Here is a 17,451-nt window from a genome sequence, read left to right on the forward strand (position 1 = left end):
AGAGAGAGATCGCACACTTGTATGCAAAAGGAATTAAAAATTAAAAAAGACAAAGAGAAAAAAATTAAGAATAAAAGTAGAGGTATACAAAAGAGAAGACGTGAAGATTAGAATGAGGAGAAAACAAAAAATTAATAAAAGAGCTAGGTTTTAAATATTTTTAAAATAGTGAAACTCTAGATGCTAGTATGCTACAAACAGTGTGAAGTTGGCATGAGATTTTGTAACTAAATTATATCATATATTTTCATGGACCTTAGACTTTTTTTCTGGGTTAATTTTCAACTTGAGAAAATAGAAGTAAATCATTCGAATAATCCGAGTACACACAATTTAGCTTATTATAGCAAAGTTCCAATTTTTCCAAAAAAAAAAAAAGCATGAACCTTAAAAAAAAGAGTATAATTTTGGTGTTTACACTGCTTCCTAATAATGCTCTTTAAACTTATGAAATTTACCATTAATTGTACTAACTAAAGTAATTTATTTGCCATTATTTTTACTAAAATACTAAGGGTCTGTTTGGATTAAAAATTTCATTTTGGAAAAGAGAAGTAGGGAAATAAGTAGGAAATTTGTTTTCCATTATATTTTCCTTCTACATTAAATTCTATCAAAAATAAAATTATACTTTTTATATTATTTGGTATATTATTTATTTTATTTCTTATTTTTCTCGATAACCAAAAATAAAAATAAAAATTTCTTAATATTTTTCTTTTCTTTTCCTAATATTTTTTGAGTTTGCTCATAGTAAATTTATAGTTACAAAATAGTTTTGTTAAAACTTAAATTCAAATTCATGCACAATTTTTTCATTCCAAACAAATAGAGATATTGTTTTTACATATCTCAACATAAATAAAAAGTTATATTTATTAGTAGGATAAAAATATTGCGTCAACCAAAGGAGCTCCAACGTACAATCTGATACGATCCGAATAAAAGCTCCGACCCAAGGAAGATCCGACGGATTCCGTTCGAACGGATCCGTAGAGAACATCCGACCCCCGGACACCACTACTATTCCAATCGACTTCACTGGACAAAGAGACGGGGTCCACCGCCTTGTCCGGTTACCAACTCCTCTTTTCAGTTCACACCTACTGCCCTCCCCCTCCACCGCCTCAGCCGGTCCCCCTTACTCTCCGAATTTAAACCCGGTGAATTTCGGGTAAATTTCAACACCATTTCATCTCCCCCAACTCCGCTCCAAACCTAAATAAATTCCATTCAAATTAAAGTCATTTCATTTCATCACGATTTCAACTTCTTCTCTCTCCTCTCTCTCACTCTCTCTCTCGTTTCTGTCTGAAGACTCTGAACTGTGACGACTCGTGCTCTGTGTGTGTGTGTGAAAATGGCGGGGTTTGGTCGTCCTTCGTCGCAAATGCAAGCTTTCGTTCTCTCTTTCTGCTTGTGCTTGGCAGATCGATGAATGCGTTGCGGAGTTCCTTGCAGATTCTCGCGGTTTTATGATGACGCTGTTTGTTAGCTCGCTCTCGATTAATACTGTGGAAATCAGTGAGTAGCTTTTGCTTTTGTTTTTGCTTTCTTGTTTCAAATTGTTTGGATGAGTGCTTTATGCTATGCGACGGTTCTCTTGATACTATTTATTGGCCTGTAAGTATCTTGAACTCACCGCGATTGTGCTCTGATCTCTGAGTCATGCAATACCCGCGCAGTTTGATTTTTAAATTTAGTTTAAAATGATGTGATGCTGTATCCTTTTTTGGGGAATTTCTCCGTTTGGTTGCTGAGAAAATGTGGAAAAAGAAAAGATATGTGAACTGTAAATCTAAATAATTTTTATTTTTTGAGCGAGAGAAGCAACTGCAGCAGTTCGCGTTTCTGGACTCTAGAGAAAGTTTTCTAATTTATTTGGAAATTAAAATAGCATAATACGTAATATGAGAAAAAGATTTTTTATTTATTTTATTGCAGCATTTGCTCAGCAACCCAGCAGAGCATCTGTAGTACGGTTTTATTTATGGCATAGACAAAGAAAAGGTCTTCTGATATGTCCCCATCAGTAACATTTTTTTTTAGTGTTCCTATGTGGGTATTTTGATCTGTAGTTCACGAAGCGTTCCATAGTTCTTCGTTCTGCATCTCCTCGCACTTCATATCTTGGCATCCCACTCTACTCTTTTAGGACGTTTCCCATATTTATTGTATATATATTTTTAGCAATACTATCAAACGAGAGTTTTCTAAAGGTATACAGAAAGTCAGGACTTATTTGGATACAAATCTGAATTTTCCTGGCACTTTCCATATTAGCACCAGAGTTTTCTTTCCTTATCTTCTGGGTGTTTGTGGTCTTATTATTGTATATAAATCAGCCAAAGCTTTAATGTATTTTGGCCAATTTCTTGTTGTAGCCCTTAGGAAGTATTTCTGCAATTTCAGTGAGTCTCTTCAAGTCCTTATGCGCTTCACTCTTTTTACAGTTTTGTTCTGTATTGGTTTTAGGTGATGGAGTTGGTGGATTGAGATGGGCATCTTTTTTATTTTTTTTATATTTTGTGGTGGATTGATTCCAGGGAATCATTATTTATTTGTTTATTCGTGTGGATTAGTATTTGATTCTATGTGGCTTCTGTGTTTTCAGTTTGATTTCCAGCTATTTGAAGCATGTGTAGTGGTCCAGAGAAGTTAAATCCCCAGACCCCATCTTCATCATCTCCCTTGGAAACTGATACTGTAAGAAAAAATATGAATAACCATACTGAAATGGTTAATACCAACAATTCTTTCTCAAGTTTGCTTGAGTTTGCAGCAAACAATGATGTTGAGGGTTTCAAGAAATGTATTGAGTGTAATGCTTCTGCTATCAATGAGATGGGGCTTTGGTATGGGCGCCAGAATGGCTCAAAACAGATGACCTTTATGCATAGAACCCCATTAATGGTTGCTGCTATGTATGGTAGTGTTGATGTCGTTAAACTAATACTCTCTCTTTCTGAGGCGGATGTAAATCAGTCTTGCAGCCCAGATAAGAGCACTGCCCTTCACTGTGCGGCTTCTGGTGGGTCTGTTAATGCAGCTGATGTTGTCAAGATGCTTGTACTTGCTGGTGCTGATCTTAATTCCACTGATGCCAATGGACGTTGCCCAATAGATGTTATTGTTGTTCATCAGAAGCTTCCCTATTTGAGAGTTGCTCTTGAAGAGCTACTCAAAAATAGTGAAACTGTTTCTTTAAAGGATTTGCAGGTTTCCACTATCAGTTCAAAATCCAACTCACCATCCCTTTCCTCGTCTCCAGATATTTCATCTGCCTTGGATTTGATATCTTCCCCCTTCACTTCTAGGACCTATGATGTCCATGTTTCTTCTGCCCCTGAGAAGAAAGAATACCCGATTGATCCGTCTCTTCCCGATATAAAAAACAGCATCTATTCTACAGATGAGTTTCGGATGTTCTCATTCAAGGTCAGGCCTTGTTCCCGAGCCTATTCCCATGATTGGACTGAGTGCCCTTTTGTTCATCCAGGTGAGAATGCTCGAAGAAGAGACCCAAGGAAGTTCCATTACAGTTGTGTTCCTTGTCCTGATTTTCGGAAGGGGGCATGCAGACGTGGTGATTTGTGTGAATATGCTCATGGGGTTTTTGAATGTTGGCTCCATCCAGCACAATATAGGACTCGTCTCTGCAAGGATGGCACAAGTTGTGCTCGACGAGTCTGTTTCTTTGCCCACACACCTGAGGAACTCCGGCCCCTATATGTGTCCACTGGATCGGCTGTTCCATCCCCTCGATCAGCCGCCTCAACTACTGTCATGGATATGGCTGCAGCTATGAGCCTTTTGCCTGGCTCTCCCTCAGCTGCTTCGGTCATGTCACCTTCTCCATTTACTCCGCCCATGTCTCCATCTGGTAATGGTTTTTCACATCCAACTATGGCTTGGCCGCAACAAAATATTCCAACTTTGCACCTTCCTGGCAGCAATCTCCAAACTAGCCGTCTTAGATCATCTATTAATGCACGGGATATTCCAACGGAGGAGTTCAATATGTTGCAGGATTTTGAAGTGCAGCAGCAGCTCCTTGATGATTTGTCATCTTTCTCACAATCACATCTTAGTTCTTCATCCACAAATCTTCCTGTTCGATCAAAAATTCTAACGCCTTCGAACCTTGATGAGCTTTTCTCAGCTGAGATTTCATCTCCGCGTTTTTCCGATCAAGTTGCTGCTTCGTCAGTTCTTTCCCCATCTCACAAATCAGTGATTCTGAATCAATTCCAGCAACAGCAAAGTGTGTTATCTCCAGTCAACACAAATGTCTTCTCCCCAAAAAGTGTTGATCGTCCGTTCTTGCCGGCCTCTTACAGCATTCCATCTCCTGGGAGGATGTCACCTCGAAGCATTGAGCCTCTGTCCCCAGTGGGCCCTTGGCCATCTGCTTTTGCTCATCGTGATATGCAGCAGCAACAACTACGCAGCTTCAGCTCGCGGGATCTTGGATCCTGCCTCCCACAGGATCTTGGGTCTAATGGTGCAGGAATTGTTGGTTCCCCTGCCCATTCTTGGTCAAAATGGGAATCGTCTAATGGAAAAGTTGATTGGTCTGTTAAAGGAGAACTGGGTCGGTTTCAGAGGGCTTGTTCAAATGGGCATAATGGAGAGGAACCTGACGTTTCATGGGTTCAGTTACTGGTGAAAGAGTCACCACCTGAAATTAAGGAATTGCCTGCTGTTCCAGTTTCAGGTGCACCTGCATCTGGCGAAGGCTCAAATTCAAACTCTCTTGTTGATAACGTTGATCATGCAACAGTTTTAGGAGCATGGCTTGAACAGATGCAGCTTGATCAAATTATTGCATAGTAGGAAATGAAGTCATTTTTACTGAGACTTGGGCTTGAGGCAGCGAAAGCAGGAGATGTAATTGCTTTCTAGTTGATTGGTGGTGCAGGCTGCGAGAGTAAGAACTAAGGAAGGTAACAGTTACAATAGAGGCCGCATGAAGGTCGAAGTTCAGAAAAAGTAGATTCATTTTCATCATTTATTATTATTATTACAGATGATGTAGGAAGGGATGAGAAGGCCTGGCAGGGTTATCAGCAAAGGCTCGGCCCTGGTCAGGTATTTTCCCCATTTCATTTCCCAATAATTTATTTTTATATTATAAATAGCTTACATGCTTCATTAAGATGAAACCAAAAGCTTTGGTTTGCTGTCCCTTTTATCATTTAACTTCAATGTATTTATTCATTTGGGATAAACATTGTAATTGGGGTTGAACAGGAAGAGGGAGAGGGAGGGGGATGTTATATTTCTTCTTGCATGGGTTTTTTCTTCCCCATGCTTTGACCAGGCCCTTGCAGAAAGAAAAAGGAATGCATTTATATAGTGGGGAGGAAAAAAAAGAAAGAAATATAGTGACGATGATGATGTGTTTTCCAATTGTCAATGAATTATTGTAGGGGCAGAAAGTGACTGTATGTGGGGCATTTGGTTCTTTGGTGATGTAACAGTGTATTAAAGTTTATTATTATTATTTTTTATCAGTACGATTATTTGTATCCTTCATTTCTCTCTCTCTCTCTCTCTCTCTCTCTCTCTCTCTCTCCTTTGGCTGCCTCTGCATTTACTTTTTCTCCTCTTTTATTTGTTTGCTTCTCCCTCTTTCTGTTTCATTAAAGCGTGGGAATAAGTAAGCGATGAGGTGGATCCCAATGGGGAGCTGCTGGTGGTGCAAAAGGGTTTTCATTTGGACCTTCCACCTTTATTGAGAAGATCAGATGAGATGAGATGAGATGTTGTGGGGGTGGGGCATTTTCACTTGAAAATGAGATGTGATGCAGAACCTACTTTTCATATAATGGGGGTGTTAAGGTATCATGTGCCACCTCTATGTTCCTTCCCCACTAATCCCTCAACTTGTTGGCTCTTTGCTGGAGTGGGAATTTCTTAATTTTTTATTGTTTCGCGGACCAAACAAACTGGTTTTGCAAGGGTTTTTTTTTTTGGTAAAAGAGGACATCTCTTTTTTTCTTTACTAGAAAATTTCTCACTTATGGTGGAGAAAAATTTTGATTCCAGCAAAATAAGCTATAAATAGATAAATGGTAAATAATTTAGAAAAAATTTAAATTCTTAAAACAAACCTAAACGCACCCAGCCTATCCATCAAGGCAGGATTCTTAAGGGAGATTTGGATTTGGATTTGGATTTTTAGTGTCCTTTTCTTTTAGGAAAGGAATTAAACTCTGCTGGAGTGCTCATCTTATCTGCATCTTGGTTTTGTTGTGTATGATATTGGTTAGGTACTTCTATTCTTCTATATATATATATATATATATATATATATTCTGGTTACCTACTGCAGCACCATCATTTGGTTTAATTTTTTAGTGACTTGTTTGGGTGACCTACATTATTTCATTTATTGCAGTCGTTGGTTCTGACTGATGGTGTCCGACTGCATTGAATGAAAAATGGTTTTATTTATTTATTTATTTAATAAGTTTGCTTGTTTTCTGTTGGGTTAAAAAGTACTGAAGTTAATGGATGCACTCCCGTTTAAATGCCATTTTAAGAAAACTTCAATTGCACTTAATTCTGTAGATGATTGAATTTTTTTTTAACTGTATTGAATCTTTTATATATATATATATATATATATATATATATATATATATATATATGTGGAATTATTAATATTAATGAATGTAAGTAAGGGCACCCATTACCAAGATCTGTACAACATTAGTCTTTTATTGATGTTATCATGGGAAATTTTACAGTTGCTCAACACTGATAAGTCTTTGATTGATGTTAGTACTTGGACTGACGTGTTGAGTGAGTTGGCAAAAATAGGTGGGAATGGAATAAAATGGAATGAATTGAATTTGTGTTTATTTGTGTATGTATAATTTAATTTTAAGCTTCATTTTATTATTATCATGTTTCATTTTGCAAATCAAAGGTGACGTGGATGTATTTCAAATCCAATGCCAAAACTCGATTTCAATTAGGGTGTAAGACATCAAAATGAAAAAGTTGCTCAAATTAATTAGTACAACATACTAATGTAAAAAATGAGTGATGATTTAAGTGTGGAACTTTCTAAAGAAGTAAACAAAGGTTTAATTTTAAGAGAGGGTGATTGTTTTTTTGATAGATGAGGTCATGATGAGCTTCTTTTGTTTCAAGTTATGGTAAACCTATATAACTGATTTCATATTTAAATTTGAATAAAATGTAATATAATTTTATATTTTATATATATATAAATATATTTTAAAATTTACACAAATTGAAATTTGAATTTTCTTCCAAACATAGGGTTTGTAGGCATCAAATAGTGATTTTATTTTTAAATTGAGGTAGAAGTTATAAGTTTGTGGTCCATGGAATTTATAAAAATAAACTTAAAAAGGGGGAGAAAAGTTTTTATATGGGAAATTAAGACCTTATATCCTTGTATATGTTTGATTATGAGAAATAATTTTATGTTATATTTTTTCAAAAAATTATAAAGTTATAATTATATTTTTTATTTTTTAAGATTTGAATTAGAAATAGGAAGTTATTATTATTTTTTTTTCTAAAACCTTCTATATAAATAATGTGTGTTATTGCTCCTAAGCATGCTAGAGCATATCTTTAAGTTATGTCATGATTTTTTAGTATGATTGTTTATTCAATGTTGGTTATTATATATGCATGTGGTGCTTATAAAATGAGTACTATTTCAAGGTACATGAAAAGAAGAAAAAGATAAATAGAAATTTATGAATTTTGTAGCCTCTAAGTTCAAGGCAAGGAGAGAATTTATGTGGTGTTCACTTTATCTATTTTGAATTTAGATTTGTGTGGATTTGAATAAAATTTAATATAATATTGTATTCAGATTTATTCAAATTTATACAAATTTAAATCCAAACCTTAAAATTCAGTCCCAAATAGAGTTTTAGATTTTTTTTCTTCTATACCTTTCTTTTATTTGATTGAGAAAGAATTTGTAAGTTTTCACAAGTTGTGGAAATCGTATGTGTTAAACTTATTCGTGACATCTTTATTTTCACACTTGGATAGTAGCAAACATTTTGTTGAATTTCTCTGATAAAATAATAATTGTTTGGGTATGTAATTTTAGTGTTGAGCTGCATATATATATATATATAGTATTGTGTTTGTTTAATTTTCTTTTATTTCTTGTAATCTTATATTGTGCCATTGTCAATTGCAGTATGAGTGATCCTTGGTTCACCAACAATTAATTATATCCTGTTTGGGTGCTGAGAAATTTGGAAACTCCCTCCAATATGCAAAAGCCACAAATGTTTGTAAATCTGAATTTGCATCTCTACTCTGACTTCAGGAACACAATTAGAACATGCAATTAACTTACTCTAAAGGGAGTAATCATCTCTTTTTTCAAAAGCAGAATCAGCCTTTGATGAAAATCAAATATCCCTTTCAATCCTATGCTAAAGAGGACCCTGATTTCCAATGTAGTAGGTTTCCAATTTTTGCTTCTAAGCATGATCAAGATTTTCTAAGCAAGCTTGGGTATTGGTTAATAGAGTAAAGAGGGGCACAACAGTAAATCAATATAGAAATTTTATTCAACTGTCTTGAGATTGATCCCAATTAATAAAAATAATATCTTTAAACGGTTCATGAAAATAATGTTGGTGTGAAAAGTGTTTAGAAAGGAAGGTTATTTAGATTTAGGCTGGTGTGAATTTGAACAAAATGTAATACAAAATTATATCAAGCTTTTGTTTAAATTCCCACAAATTTAGATTCAAAACTTGGAATCAATGTTTCCTTTTGAGTGTGTGAATTTGGAGTTTTAGATTTCAATTTGTGTGGATTTACGAGAGAGAGAGAGAGAGAGAGAGAGAGAGAGAGAGAGAGAGAGAGAGAGAGAGAGAGAGAGAGGACACACAAATTGCAAAAAATTGTTTTTTAGTTTGGGTTAAAGATCCGTATTTGGTTCAACTTGATTTGAATTTTTGTAGCTTGATCTGAATCTGGTCCATTGAGTAGGATGGTTCAACCCCATAGTTTTTGTAGCTTGATCTGAATCTGGTCCATTGAGTAGGATGGTTCAACCCCATAGTATTTGTTAGAATTCATTGAGGAACATGTGAGGTTTGGTGGATCCACCCGAATTCCATTTGGGTCAAGCTAGATCCATTTTAAATTGGGGTTAACTCTTTTGGGATTCAGGTAGATTAGGGGGTGTTTGACTATACTCAAACTTGATTTTACTCGAAAATGTTGAGCTTGACGCTCAATTGATCACAAAATTATTAAACTCAATCTTGATTCAATTAAACTTGATTTAATTACAAATTAATATGAAAAATAATCTCATGTATATGTAACATTTTTTTTTTAAAATTTATAACAAAACACAAACTTTATTGATATGCCACTCAAATTCGACTCAATAAGTTATTTTTTAAACTCAAAACTTGTTCAATTATTGTTTTCTTATCATATGATATGCTATTTTATACATATTGTCGTATATATCTCTATTGTGTCATTGTAATATCTCATATTTGTGTTTGTATTTTAAAATTTTATTTTTTAAAAACATAAATCTTTATAAATAACTCTTGAGTATTTCTACTTTAATTTCTAAGCTTTATTGTGACAATGTATATTAATTTATTTTCAAAAACATCTAAACAAAATTTAAATTATCTAAATGTTTCTGGTGATATTATCCATTTGCAATCAGGTGCAATATTCACGTGACATATTTACCAGTATATAAAATAAACACAAATAAATGCTAGGTTTTGATAATGATCCATCACAAGTTCTTATATGGTAAGATTGCCATGTGTTCATTGTAGGTTTAAAATATTAAAATTTCAATTATACACTCTTTTGCTATCACTGCAATCAACTCAACTCAATGTTATCATATTACATCTTGTTTATCTAAAAATCCCTGTACTTAGTGGGCTGCCCACCAGTTCTTATCAACCCACAGAGAAAAGGAATAACAAGTAAACCATGGACTGATTCTTCAAGATTATCACTATAACTGTTATCTCTATATGATTGGTTGAATTCACCTCTTTGATTCTCATTTCCTCGGACTTTGTTGCGATGAAATTATCGTCCAATCATGGGATGCCACATCACTTCTCACGACTTTGATCCTGCGACTCAAACCATGTGACAAACGGTATTCCTGCAAAAGCAAGGCCATTCTTTTCATGTAACCTTTGGTCCGTCGGTCGATGTCAGAGCATTTATTTTCTCTAATAATGCTGCTAATCAAGAAAACTTTTTCTTCTAATCAAGGAACTATGCATATAAAGTTCTATAATTCACTTCACAATATCACGATCATCCTATCTCACAATTTTGTCCAGGTCTTCACATAAAAGTAAGATGATAAGCTGTCATATTGAAATTTCTAAATACAGACTGTCATTCAAACATGCAATTGATTGAAGCTTTGAATCCTATCGAACCCAAATTTCAAACCGACCAATGTTACATCAATGCAGTGCGGCACAATCCAGGTCACAATATTTCATGTACAATGATTTTAAATAGTGTAAAAAAAGAAGAAATAGAAGTCTTGAGGGCAGGGAAGTCAAAATTTTCTGAAAAGGATGTTTTATATAGTCATCTAAAAGGAAGTAGCCTCTCTACTGTCCCCATCCTGCAAAATGAGGAGCAGATAATTAATCTCAGATATTGAATAACCCTCCCTCTCTCTATAAACAAAAGACAATACTTGGTTCACTAGATTCCCATGCCTATCAATTTGTTATTGACCACAGATTTACATTTCACAATGCCTATAATTGCTCCTAAGTGCCAGTGTGCGTGCCAGCATATATTTTCTAATGCAGTACTAAATGGTGCACATGCAGTCATGGTGAGGTAGTTTCTGCATTAACTGCAAGAAATGCTGAAGGAAAATAGCAAACTCAATGGGAAAGAAAATCATAAGAAAATGAAGATGTAATTTCATCCTAGATGGAGGAACTTGGAAATAATGGAGCTTTGATGAGAGATCAGTGTTGAAATGTCCATGCGATGAGGTAGTAGACGTTAGTGTCATTTGTAAGCAATACGATGGGCTATGGCAACTTGCAATAGTCCGAAGCTAGCTTACTTAAAAGAACTCGTATGGTAGTTAGAATTTTAAGGTCATTGGGGCTTGAGAAATCCTTCAAATACATTGGTATTTGTATTTCAGTTATGGTTGTCAAGTGGGTTGATGAGCCAAGTACCTCTCCAAACCACATGACATCCATTACTCTATACCCGAATTTAAGAATCCATCTCCTTTTTCGTCCATCACTTCCCCCCATTTCAGTCTTGTTTTTGAAAATTTTAGAATAACCTATTACTGTTGATCTTTTGTACCATGTAAGAGATATAATACTAACAATGACAATACAATTACTTTCTAAAACCAAAAAATAAGGACGTACGTAATGACTATTATTAAAATGAAGTTTTAATCTTCCTTTCTAGGCCTGGTCTACCCACACTATTAAGAGTTTCCTTGCACCCACTGGTAGTATTAAAAATGGCATGCTGGGCCTAGCCTAATTTTTAATGTTTCCTTCATGCCTAAGGCAATCGGGAATTTGGGAAAGCCATTTCTATTGATCTAAGAAACGGCACTAAAAAGATGACACATGAAGCGCAGAAATAACAGCAAATAATTTCAAAGCACCTCGCAAATGTCTCTTTTTTAAAGGTTATTCACCTCTACTACAATTAAATCTGCTAGTATCTCTCTCTACAAGATTCTTCTCTCTCAGTATCTTTGATCTCCCACCCTCTTATTCTCATTTCATACTCCATCTCAATCTTCTTCTTAAGGTGCGATTCACTTTCCTAACTCTATTTTATTAGAGGTTCCCTTTATATTGAAGATTAAGTGTCACAATCGTACAAAACAACTAGTAGAAAATAAATTAATAAAAATATACAGCAAAGGGAGAGCGTATGCACCAATAATCTGAGGTTCTCTACTTGAATTCTTTTGAATTAATTATAACTTCATGTATAATGATTCACAATTGTTTAAAAAATGTAGAAATAAAAGTCTTGAGCAGGGAAGTCAAATTTCTAAAAAGAATGTTTACCCTTATGAGTGGCAAAGGCATCTGCAAGGCATGTATAGTCATCTAAAAGGAAATGCTATAGTACGTCAATATCTAAACCATAACAAAGGAAGAAGCAGCCTCCTTAGAATGGTTGTTCGTCATCTGTCCCAATCCTACAAAATGTGGAGCAGATTATTAAACTCAGATATTGAATTACCCTGTGCGTGTGTGTGTGTGTGTGAACTTCAAAGGAAAAAAGGAAAAAAGTAACACCCAGTGCACAAGGCTCCTATGCCATCTGGGGTTAGAGGTTCACTGTATACATGAATTAAAAATACAATGGATAAGAAGCACACCAATAGTATCAGCAAATATAATGAAACGAAATTCCAGATCAATGTGCAGTCAAATACAGGAAATATTATTTTATTTTTTGATTTAATGGAAGTAGGCCCGAATTCCTTTTCTCAGCAAGAAAAGGAAACTCAAGTAGGAAAGAAAATCATAAGCAAATGAAGATATAGATTCATCCGTGATGAGGTGGTCAGCAATAATTAAGAATGATGAAGATGCATGTTGAGGATGTTTATGTAATGAGGTAGTGGATATGAGTGTCATTTGCAGGAAGTACAATGGCAATTTGAAATAGTCCAAAAATTTAATAAAATGACCTATCACAGTTGTGAAAATGGATACTTCGCAGTGTTTAGGGAGGTGGTACAGCTGACAAAGATAAAGTTGTATACCTTGCATCAAATAATACATGAAGAATCAGAGACCCCAGCTCTGCTGCCGCATTCCTTTCTCATCATATATGGCTTTTGATTTGAAGTGACGAATCCTGGGTTGCTTTGGGGTCATATGGATATCATCACATTTTAGATAATGTGTAAAAACAGCACTACATTGAGGGGATCCATGTATGACCTACACCACCAGTTATTTCATTAGTTTCTGAAACAGAAAAAGCAGCTTCGCTAGAAGAAAAAGCTGGAAGAAATAGGATTTACTTAAGTACATGAGCTCATTGACGTTTCATGTTTTGTTTGGCATTGCCCAATTTGTCAGTGATACCAAGCACAGAATATAATTTAGCAGCCCAGCTACAATAGTTCAAGACATGATATTAGCCTCCAACTCCCCCCGCTATCAACAATTCTATGACAAACAGTATTGATACAAAAATTTGTAAAGGTTGGAAAATTGGGCAATTTTAACAATCTATGAAACTATGACTTTCAAAATGTACGTGGAAAATAGAAATGGAACAGACTTGAAAGAAAATTTTGGTTATATTTGACACAGTTAGATAATGGCTGTAGACATAAAACATTTTCAGGTTCCTTTAATCATCATTGAATTTTCTGTTAGGATCGGAGGAGCCCATGTGTGGGCTTGATACACATGGGTGAACACCAACTTGACCCAAAAGCTCAAGCTATTTAGGTCTTGGGTCCATTCATGTATATAAACACCTATCATCCACTTTAATTTTCCAATGTGGGACAAGCTCATAAGTGGAATTTTCAATAATCTCCCTTTCACTTGTGAGTTCCAGCTGCTCCTTCTTGAACGGAAACCGTCTCCCTTCTGGGGCAATTCTCCAACAGTTGCTCAAGTGGACCTTACCACTGGCGCCTTACGTGCGTTAGATTGCATTTCACGTGCCTCTGAACCAATCCTACCTCTCACGTCTTGACCCTATTCGGATCCATCTGCAACCTAGATGATCCTTATTGGCCTCAGCCACACACTTGGTCTTCCAACTGTTAGCACGTCAGGAGAATTAGCTTCTTGTCTCGACTTTTACGATGTCGCTCAACCAGAGTTACAAACCGTCGGCTCTGATACCACTTGTTAGGACCGGAGGAGCCCATGGGTGGGCTTGATACATATAGGTGACCACCAACTTGACCCAAAAGCTCAAGCTATTTGGGTCTTGGGTCCATCCATGTATATAAACACCTATCATCCACTTTAATTTTCCAATGTGGGACAAGCTCATAAGTGGAATTCTCAACAATTTCCAAGGCAAACAGGGTTTGACTAGTTAACATGTTTGATTCTTGTCAAGTGGGGTTATTTAGGCTCAGTTAAATACACGGGCTCAACTTAAAAATGAGGCTTATTGGGATTAAATGGTTAAGCCCACTAGCATGCATTGACTAGATGCTCATTGATGGATTTGCATGTGCAATTTGGGAAGCCAAAACTTGCAAAGTGTTAGGGTGTGGCTCGTATTGGTGTTGATAGTCGCACTGCCCAGCCTCAATCGTTGACGCTGGAGACGGGCGGCTACCAAACTCTTCCTACCATGTTGACTTCGCAGCTGCCTTGTTTGACTGTCCCCCTCCCATATGTGTATATATATGTGTGTAATTGTGTGTGAGTGCAGAGTTGCAGTGTGTGGGCGTTGGGTTGTGTTGTGTGAATGCAGAGAGCTGTATTGGAAGAGAGTTGAGAGCTGTGTGTTGTAAGAGAGGTGTGGTGTGCTGTGTGTAAGGCAGAGTGAATCCTTGGAGAGAGTGAGAGAGGAGTTGAGGGCAGTAGCCTCTTCCTTCTCCTTATATAACTCTCCCTGCGGTTTTAGTGGATTTTGTGTACTCCCGTGGATGTAGGTCACAGTGGACCGAACCACGTAAATCTAGTCTCGTTTTTTTGTTGCGTAATTTTTCTTGTGCGATTGTTGCTCATGGATTACTTCCCAACAAATGGTATCTGAGCAAGGTTGGAACAAAATCGTCAGATTGGAGCAAAATTCCCAGATTTGAGTTTCTGCCTAGTAGCTTAAAACTCGATTTTGAGACGACCAAAACATTCCTCTCGTTGAGATGAAGCCAACGACAATAACCGGAGCTTGAACGGAGCTCGGAAGAAGCTACATGCGCTCACACGCGCCACCGGCCGAAAGACCACGTCGCCACGCGTCCTTATGCACTCTCACGCGCCGGCAACTGATCAGAAAAGAGCGTCACCCGCTACCATGAGCCGGTGAAAGTCTGGCGCACTTTCGGAGGTTGAAGACGCTGACGTCAGTGGCCACGTAAGCGCTGAGTCAGCGCCTGCGTCAGGAAGTGTCAGGCAACATCAATGGGCCACATGGCGCCATGTTAGCGCTAAGTCAGCTGCCCAGTCAATAGACACGTCAACACGGGCCTTGCACACGTCAGCAGCCGCACAGTGCCACGACATCAGGCGGGACCCACGGTGGACCAGGTGCCACGTTAGTGGGTGGCCCAAAGAAGGTAGGCCCCGGTGCCACGTCAGTAGGTGGGCCCTGTGCCACGTCAGCAAGTGGGCCCCACATAAGATGGGTCAGGTGCCACGTTAGCAGGTGGACTCCACAGGAGGTGAGCCCAGAACACGTCAACAGGTGGGGACCGCAGCGCCACGTTAGCATACGGCGTCAGTAATGACGTCAATGGTCGTTAACGCCGTCAGGAATATTCTGTTAAGAAAGGGAATATTCCGTTAAAGTTAACGAAGAGTTGACTTTTTTTTGACTAGTTTGACCAGGCTTTTTAGAGCCATTTCAGGTCAGTTTTTCAAATGGCTTGAACCATTTCTAAGGTTTTCGGTCGTTCCGAAGCCATTGAAGGTGTCCATTTTATGAGATTCGGAGTAGAATGATAAGTGTTAGCACTTCAAAGTTTGAGGTGGAGAAGTTTGATGGGCGGAATAACTTCAGTTTGTGGGAGAGCACAGTAAATGATATTTTGGTTCATTAAGGCTTGATTAAGCCGTTGATCGAGAAGAAGTCAGATGATTTCAAAGATGATGATTGGACCGAATTGGAGATGAAGACGGTCAGCACAATCTGATTGTATTTGGCAAATGAAGTTAAATATTCGGTGTTAGACGAAACCTCACCGATGGAGCTCTAGAAGAAATTAAAGCAAAGGTATATGTCAAAGTCCCTTACCAATAAATTGTTTCTGAAGAAGAAACTTTATCAACTTTGAATGAACGAGGGAAGTAGTCTTTTTGATCACATAAATGATAACAACAAGATTTTGACCTAGTTGTTGAGCCTCAGCGTAAAAATTGATGTAGAGGATAAGACGCTTCTACTTTTTTCATCTCTACCAGCTTCATTTGATGGTTTGGTAACTGCATTGCTCATGGGGAAGGATACCTTGAAGTTGGATGATGTGATGACATCACTTCAAGATTTTGAGACGTTAAAAAAACCGATTGTGACGGCTTGTGAGCAAGCTTTGGTAGCTAATAGTGAGAGACAAGGAAGAAGCAAAGATCGAAAGCTTGGAGGTAAACAATGACGTTCAAAATCAAGAGGATAAGATACGAGCGAGGTCGTATGCTATTGATGTGATAAAAAGGAGCACTTCAAGAGGGACTGTGAAGATCGAAAACGATACGAAAAAGAAAAGAAGACACGGGACGGTGTCAATATATCGAAGCATGCCACATGGCATGGTAATGACGAGGTCCTTGTAACGGTGAGCAACTTACATTGACAAAATCGAAGAAATATGCAGTGTTGATATTGCAAGAAGTATGGCCATATGAAGAGGGAGTGCCAGAAGTTGACGAGAAAGAACATGAATGCTCATGACAGTCCAAACAATGATGGATGGGTTTTGGACTCTGGGAGTTCAGTTAATGTTTGTTTTAAGAAAGAATTTTTCCATTCTTTCAAAGAAGTTCGTGGTACGGAATTACTCGGTGATGGGTCTTCATGCGATGTTAGAGGGATTGGATCTGTGAAGCTGAAGACGCCCGTTGGTGTTAGGACTGGAGGAGCCCATGGGTGGGCTTGATACACATAGGTGAACACCAATTTGACCCAAAAGCTCAAGCTAATTGGGTCTTGGGTCCATCCATGTGTATAAGCACCCCTTATCCACTTTAATTTTTCAATGTGGGACAAACTCACAAGTGGAATTTTCAACAATCTCCCCCTCACTTGTGAGTTCCTGCTCCCCCTTGAACGAAAACCGTCTCCCTTCTGGGACAATTCTCCAACAGTTGCTCAAGTGGGCCTTACCACTGGCGTCTTACGTGCCTCAGATTGCATTCCACGTGCCTCCAAACCAATCCTACCTCCCATGTCTTGACCCTATTCGGATCCATCCGCAGCCTAGATGATCCTTATTGGCCTTAACCACACACTTGGTCCTCCAACTGTTAGCACGTCAGGAGAATTAGCTTCCCGTCTCAACTTTTACGATGTCGCTCACCTAGAGTTACGAACCGTCGGCTCTAATACCACTTGTTAGGACTGGAGGAGCCCATGGGTGGGCTTGATACACATAGGTGAACACCAATTTGACCCAAAAGCTCAAGCTAATTGGGTCTTGGGTCCATCCATGTGTATAAGCACCCATTATCCACTTTAATTTTCCAATGTGGGACAAACTCACAAGTGGAA

General features: G+C 37.5%; 1 protein-coding gene across 2 annotated transcripts; it reads left to right on the forward strand.

Moving 5' to 3' along the window:
- Positions 1-1,225: 1,225 nt before the first annotated feature.
- LOC131147852 (zinc finger CCCH domain-containing protein 30-like) lies at positions 1,226-5,538 on the forward strand. Of its 2 annotated transcripts, XR_009134953.1 has the most exons (3): positions 1,241-1,524; positions 2,615-4,946; positions 5,030-5,538. XR_009134953.1 is itself a non-coding variant. In XM_058097471.1 (2 exons), the coding sequence occupies exon 2, from the start codon at positions 2,638-2,640 to the stop codon at positions 4,831-4,833; it is 2,196 nt and encodes a 731-aa protein (XP_057953454.1). In that variant the 5' UTR covers positions 1,226-1,524; positions 2,615-2,637; the 3' UTR covers positions 4,834-5,538. The 2 variants fall into 2 exon arrangements, 1 of the variants encoding a protein (XP_057953454.1); XM_058097471.1 differs by having other exon boundaries at positions 1,226-1,524; positions 2,615-5,538.
- Positions 5,539-17,451: the final 11,913 nt, after the last annotated feature.

This window comes from Malania oleifera, chromosome 2 (assembly GCF_029873635.1).
Source record: "Malania oleifera isolate guangnan ecotype guangnan chromosome 2, ASM2987363v1, whole genome shotgun sequence".
Classification (NCBI taxonomy): Eukaryota; Viridiplantae; Streptophyta; class Magnoliopsida; order Santalales; family Ximeniaceae; genus Malania; species Malania oleifera.